The sequence below is a fragment of the Pezoporus flaviventris genome, unplaced genomic scaffold (genome assembly GCF_033815535.1).
Source record: "Pezoporus flaviventris isolate CSIRO_AGI_PZ_B2104156 unplaced genomic scaffold, CSIRO_AGI_Pfla_v1 ptg000036l, whole genome shotgun sequence".
In the NCBI taxonomy this organism is placed as follows: Eukaryota; Metazoa; Chordata; class Aves; order Psittaciformes; family Psittacidae; genus Pezoporus; species Pezoporus flaviventris.
This window is the reverse complement of record NW_026892584.1, coordinates 36,494,046-36,499,974: the sequence shown is the minus strand read 5'-3', so window position 1 is coordinate 36,499,974 and position 5,929 is coordinate 36,494,046. Positions and strand designations below refer to the sequence as shown.

At 36.8% G+C, this 5,929-nt stretch overlaps 1 protein-coding gene across 1 annotated transcript; it reads right to left on the bottom strand.

Moving 5' to 3' along the window:
• Positions 1–297: 297 nt before the first annotated feature.
• Positions 298–5,528, bottom strand: BDKRB1 (bradykinin receptor B1). Its single transcript, XM_061463922.1, is given in 3 exon segments — positions 298–1,175; positions 1,177–1,467; positions 1,469–5,528. Coding segments are annotated over 3 exon segments (1,068 nt in total). The 5' UTR covers positions 2,194–5,528; the 3' UTR covers positions 298–1,123.
• Between the last annotated feature and the right edge of the window lie 401 nt (positions 5,529–5,929).

The following is a 5,929-nucleotide window of genomic DNA, read 5'->3' as shown; positions in this document are numbered from 1 at the left end:
AATAGGCTGCACTACAAGTATATCTCCTGTTTTCTTCCATGTCTGTACGTACACATACCTTTAGAGTTATGGGAATAGATATCTTAGTTGTTTTGAGTCTACTCTGCAGCTGTGGCCATGATGGAAAAGAAGTTTCCTTTTCTTATCTCCTGTCTGGTGTATTCTTTTTATGTCATTATTATTTTTACTACTGCTGCCACCAGAGTTTATATGCTGATTTTTAATTACAGTTTTTCTCTTCCCCAAAGGAATGTGGAAAGAGACAAAATAAATATAGGAAAGAACAAGAGGGTGGTCTAAAATCAGATGTTATGCAGTTTATTCATTTTGTTTCATAAAAATATAAATATATAGCCAAGGATTTGCCTCAGATGGGAGATATTCCAAAATAATACAGTATTAATGGCCACCACTGGTATTTCCACATATAAAAGATAGAAAGAATCTTTAGGTATTTCATGAGTAATTGTGTAACATTTTCTGGATCAAGAAAAAGTCAGATTTTAAAGAGGATGCTGGGTTGCTTTCCTTTTTTTGCAGCTTATCTACACTTTCTTTGTGGTACATTGTCTTGTACAATATTTATGTACTGAATGTATTTGAAAAGCACAAAATTGTTCAAATTTTCCATATGCTACTTTGAAAGTGTAAACCTCTTAAAAAATCATTAAAAATAATTGGAGCTATTCTATAATTGCTCAAATGCAGCTATCAGCTGAAGGTTAAACTCATATTTTCTATTTAATGCACACTATAATTTTATGTATAACTTTAGTGGTGGGATCATATTTGTCATCACAGATCAATGCAGTAAAATGTTTAGCCAGCTTATGGCTTTCTGTAAAGAAATGAGAGTTCTGATATCTGTCAAAGAGTTTTTTTTCAGGTCACTGAAAACTGATGACAGATCATTTGGTATAAAATTCCAATCATATAATGTTATACATTTGGATGGATACCATAGAAAAAGAAAAGCAAATTGAGGACAAATAAGAAGCCAAGTGATTTACTTTAATAAATAATTACCTTATTCTGTAAATGCCAGACCAGTGCAATTCATAATAATTTTTAATGCCACTTGAAATAAGTTGTAATAGCAAAATGAAAATGAAACTGACAACCATTAGGTTAAATTACTTCTGATTGGAAACATGTTGAAATGTGAGGACTTCTTTGAATGATACTCAGCTCAAAGGAAATCCACAAGGAATAAACTGTGAAAAAACTTTTGAAGCCTTATGCCTGAAGTATTTCCCAGCAAAGACATAAATCACAGGGTTAATGCAGCTGTTGGTGATAGCCAGAGTGTAACCAAACTGCTCACCAAAGTTGAGCAGTTCCCCTCAGAAGCACCCTTTGATCACTTCTGTCTGGTATAATATATCAAGGAATACAAAAAAATGGTAAGGAGTCCAGCACAGAAGAAACATTAATACCACTGTGAAGATCAGCCTGGTAGCCTTTGTTCTCCTTGCAGCTCTTTGTTCTGAGTGCTCTGTGTTCCCTTGCCTTTTTTTTTAGGAAGTGTATGGTAGAGAAATTAAAGAAGATAACGGCTGTAAATGGCAACAAAGACCCCACGATGTTGACTATCAGCCTTTCAGTTGTTACCCACAATGGGGCAGGGAAGTCTAAAGTGCATGCTGAAATATTCCACAGGGGAAAGTGTTTCACAGTCTGAAACATAAAGGTTGGGATGCTGAGAAGGCTGTCAAAGAACCAGGCAGGCAAGCAGATCCCTTTGGCTGTAGTTTTTCTCCATATCACTCTGTTGTCCAAGGTGTGAACAAAAGTCAAATAGCGATCCACGCTGACTGCCACCAGCAAGTAGATGCTGGGGTACATGTTCAGGCTGATGGATGTGTTGGTGCTGCAGCAAAGGAAACTGCCAAATGGCCACTTAAATTCATTCCTGATATTCTCTGCCCAGAAAGGGAGACATGTGGGGAAGATAGGATCAGCAGCAGCTAGGTTCATAAATTAGGTTTCAGCTATCTTCAGGGAACCCTTGTGCAGTGAATAAGTGAATAGAACAAATGCATTTCCAAGAATTCCAATAACAGTCTCAATATATTTGGGTACTATATACTACACTATTTCCCACAAGCCATTCAAGTCCAGGCAAATAGTTGAGTTGCTCTTGGTTTCACTCTGATTTGAGGAGGAAACACTCAGTAGAGAAGTTTCAGGCATTTTAAAAAAAATTCTGAAGTGAATGGGAGATGTCTTTGAAATGAGAGGAACGGACCTCAAAAAAGAAACATAACATTTAAAAGTCTTCCATCAATGGTATAACAAACATTTAACTTCTGGAAGTGCCCATTGATCATTACAGGCTAGATCAATCCATGCTTTGTATGTGCAACGGTGAGAAATGTTTGCATATTGGCAAGCTTTGAACTTCCTCTAAATTCTATGGAATTTCCTCTCTTTGCTGCCATTGTTTAAAGTGACACGAAAGAATGAAAGTGCCAATTTAGTGTAAGTAGTTCTGTGTCTCCTCTAGACTGATGGCAGAAACAGATATAGCCAAATTCCAGCTCCCTGAGAGTAGTAGGAATCATGCTGGTGACATAAAGCTAGCTGTGCACCCTTCCCTGCCCTTTCTCTTACTCTTATTTTCCATATTATGTATAAATTTAGCAGGATGATGCCCACTTCCCCAGCACCAGGAATGCTACCTACTCACTGTGTGAATCACTCATTTGTTTAACTTTTCATTCTTTTGCTCCCTCTCAGTTTCTCCTATCCTGAACTTTGGGTTAACAGTATTGCTGTTAGATTAGACAGCTTATTGCCCTCAAATGTCAGCAATTATAATAATAAAGCATTGACTCCTCCAAGACCTTATGCTGAAGATCTTGGCTGGAGAGAGGGTTTCTACAGGTCCAAATTCACAACACTCCTCTCCAGTTCAAAATTTCATTTGAGCGCAGGTGGAGGGAGGCAGCCCCAGCCTCCAAAGCATTTAGTCTTTTGTAGCATTAGTAGTGCCTTTATTTCTCTCTGGTAAGTCTGTGTGAGGTAGTGCAGGAATGAGAACATAGGTAAAATGTTGTTTTCCATTGAAAATCTGCTGGGTTGCCAGAGCTGCCTCCTCTGGTGACTATTCTAGTGGTGGTGGTGTGCTTGATAATACTGCCTGCATCTTGTTTTTTGCAGGGAGTCAGTCTCGGAGTCATTATGGTAGACAAGACATTGCTGAGTCTATGATTATATCAAACATTTCAGTACTTAATGTTTAAGTGGAGCATGTCAGTCATAAAGAAGAATGCATTAAAAAAAAAAATAAATCAGTATTTTGCAATCAGTCATCCTGAATGTTAATTTTCTGTTCCAGCTATTTCACTCTGCTCTTTAAGTTTCTGTATTTTTACACCCAGAAGATAACTAAGGATGGAGTTTCTGAGGAAAGCATCATTCATCTCTTACATATACGTACAACATTAGTGATGTCTATACCTCAGCCACTTGCAATATTTCTGTCTGCGATGCCTCTGGGTATTGGTTAAGTGCTAATATTCCACATCACACAATTTGGTACTTAATGCACAGAACATTTTCTATCATTGTGGAATTAGGAGAGCAGCAGTTTTATCTGAGTTCATAAACTCACTCAAGCTGGCAGTCTTGTCAGGGAATTGGGCTACAACTCAACACAGCTCTCTGGCTTTGGACATCTTCCCTCACAACAGTCTGAATGTTATCTCTTTCACTGATAGTCTCGTGCAAACTAAGATAACTTGAGAGGATATAAAACTAAAAAGACAGCAGGAATCTAACCCTTTTGTAGCAGGTTTTTGGCTAAGAGTAATGGAAGAAAATCTGTAATGTTCTATGTAAAAAATAATGGAGAAGATACGTAACAGTTAAATATTTCCTTTTGTAAACAGAATCATTGCTTTTACTAAATACAGAGGAAAAAAAAGTGTTTATTTTCCTTGCTTATGATCTCTGGGCTGGAGCCATGGATTCATTCATGATGAGCTAAACTAAAAAACCTCAGGAACATTTACTTTCCAGTGCAACTTTCAGATTTTAACTGCAGCTAACTATGACCTCCTCGTCAGCTAGCAATTGTACATGAAGTGTCTGTAGAGTTAGTCATAGAAAAGTTTCTCCAGAGCCTGCTAGCTAATGTCTGAGCACTACCACAAGCCTTTTATAAACTTGGAGGTCCAGATGTCCTCTTGGCAGGAAACACAATTCATATTCAGCTGTATAATTTCATTTCCTCTTCAAAGGGAAATTTTTTCTGTAGGTATTTTTAAGAATGTAGTGCTAATGGGCAATTAACCACATGAGCAATTCCTAATTTATGTACTTAACACATTTCAGTCACCTTTTATTCAAATAATGATGTATTTTTACTGCTTTGAACACATTTCTGCTTAATTTCAATATACAGTGAATCTATGACCGTTATTACTATTAATATATATTAACCAGTTAGGATCATGTGTTCTGGAAACACTAAATAAATACAATTTGAGCTTAGGGAACAATCTTGAATGTAGATTACATTGAAAGTGAAAATCCCATAAACAGCTCAGCAATTTTGGCTGGAAAGAAATTTTATAAAATAGACATGTTTTTATGTATAAAGAGAACTAATCATGACTCCCAGAGTTAGTTTCATGGTGAAAAAGAAAGGGAAACTCTTAGTAGACTGCACAGATCAGAACTGAGAGCATGAAAGATATTTTTTATACATAAAAAGGATATGAAATGATTGTAATAAAGGTAAGATAAACACCAGATAGGCACACCTAATCCTTGTGCTTCCTGGTGATTTAGGTAAAGTTTTAAATTCAGGAACAGTTGGTAAAGAACAGTAGAGAGATTACTGAGAGAATTCAAAGATCCATTCTGAGGCACGACTGAGTGTTCTCTGTGTGGTTTGTTGGCCATATACAGTGTGTGTGATGTTACATTTTGGAAGAGAGCCCCAGGATGTATTTTTTTTTTCACTTTTCCAAATGTTGGCTTTAGTAATTTTCAAGGCATGTGAAATACCATTCTCATTGTGAAATCTTAAAAGCCATATACTGCGATGCTTGTTCTCCTGTGACCACGAAATAAGGTTCTCAAGTACAGGTCCTTGTCAAATAAAAGTTCCTTTGTATGATTAACTATGTCTGTAATAAAAACAATCTCATGAACAGCTCTCTCAGTGCCAATGCACCCAAAGACAAACTTTGAACTAGGTTTTTGTTGTGGTGGAAGCTGCTTTCTCTTCCAGCATGGGGGAGCACCATGCCAAGGAGCTGGGGTTAGAGCACAACAGGTATATGGGAAGGGCCACTGAAACATGGATCCACTACATCCTGTTTCCACTGTTTCTGAAAAGCAATGTCTTTTGCACCCCACGGTAGGTGTCTAGGGCATGCATCTCTGTGAACATCACTTCTCAGTAGCACATGTTAACTGCTGTATTTTCTCAGGCTTGCACCCATAAATAATCTTTTTATCTGATTCCCTGCTGAGATCTTGTAGGCTAAGGCTGGTTGTTTATAAATTATTCTTACCTTTTTTTAATTTTGATTGTCTTCTGATTAGAGCAATTTAAAAAAAAAAATCACATCTGATGCATCTCATTTTCAATACTAATCTCTCCAGTATATTTGTGTGAACAGTGGGGTTTTCAACTTCTTTTAAAATAATAGTGACAAATTAACAAGGGAATGGAATGTCATTTGCTCATATGAAAACATTCTTCCTATTGGCTACCTACTGAACACATGCACCATCTCTGAATTCTTATTCAACTGTGTCTTTTCTTGTTTGGTAAGTGAGTTAAAATGAAAAGCCATGTGAGGCTGCACCAGTGATATCTTAATATGAATTCCCCTATCATCATGATAAATAGTTTTATTCTAACTTCTTATTTGTTAAAAAGATACAAAGAGTTATGCAAACACTGGTAAAA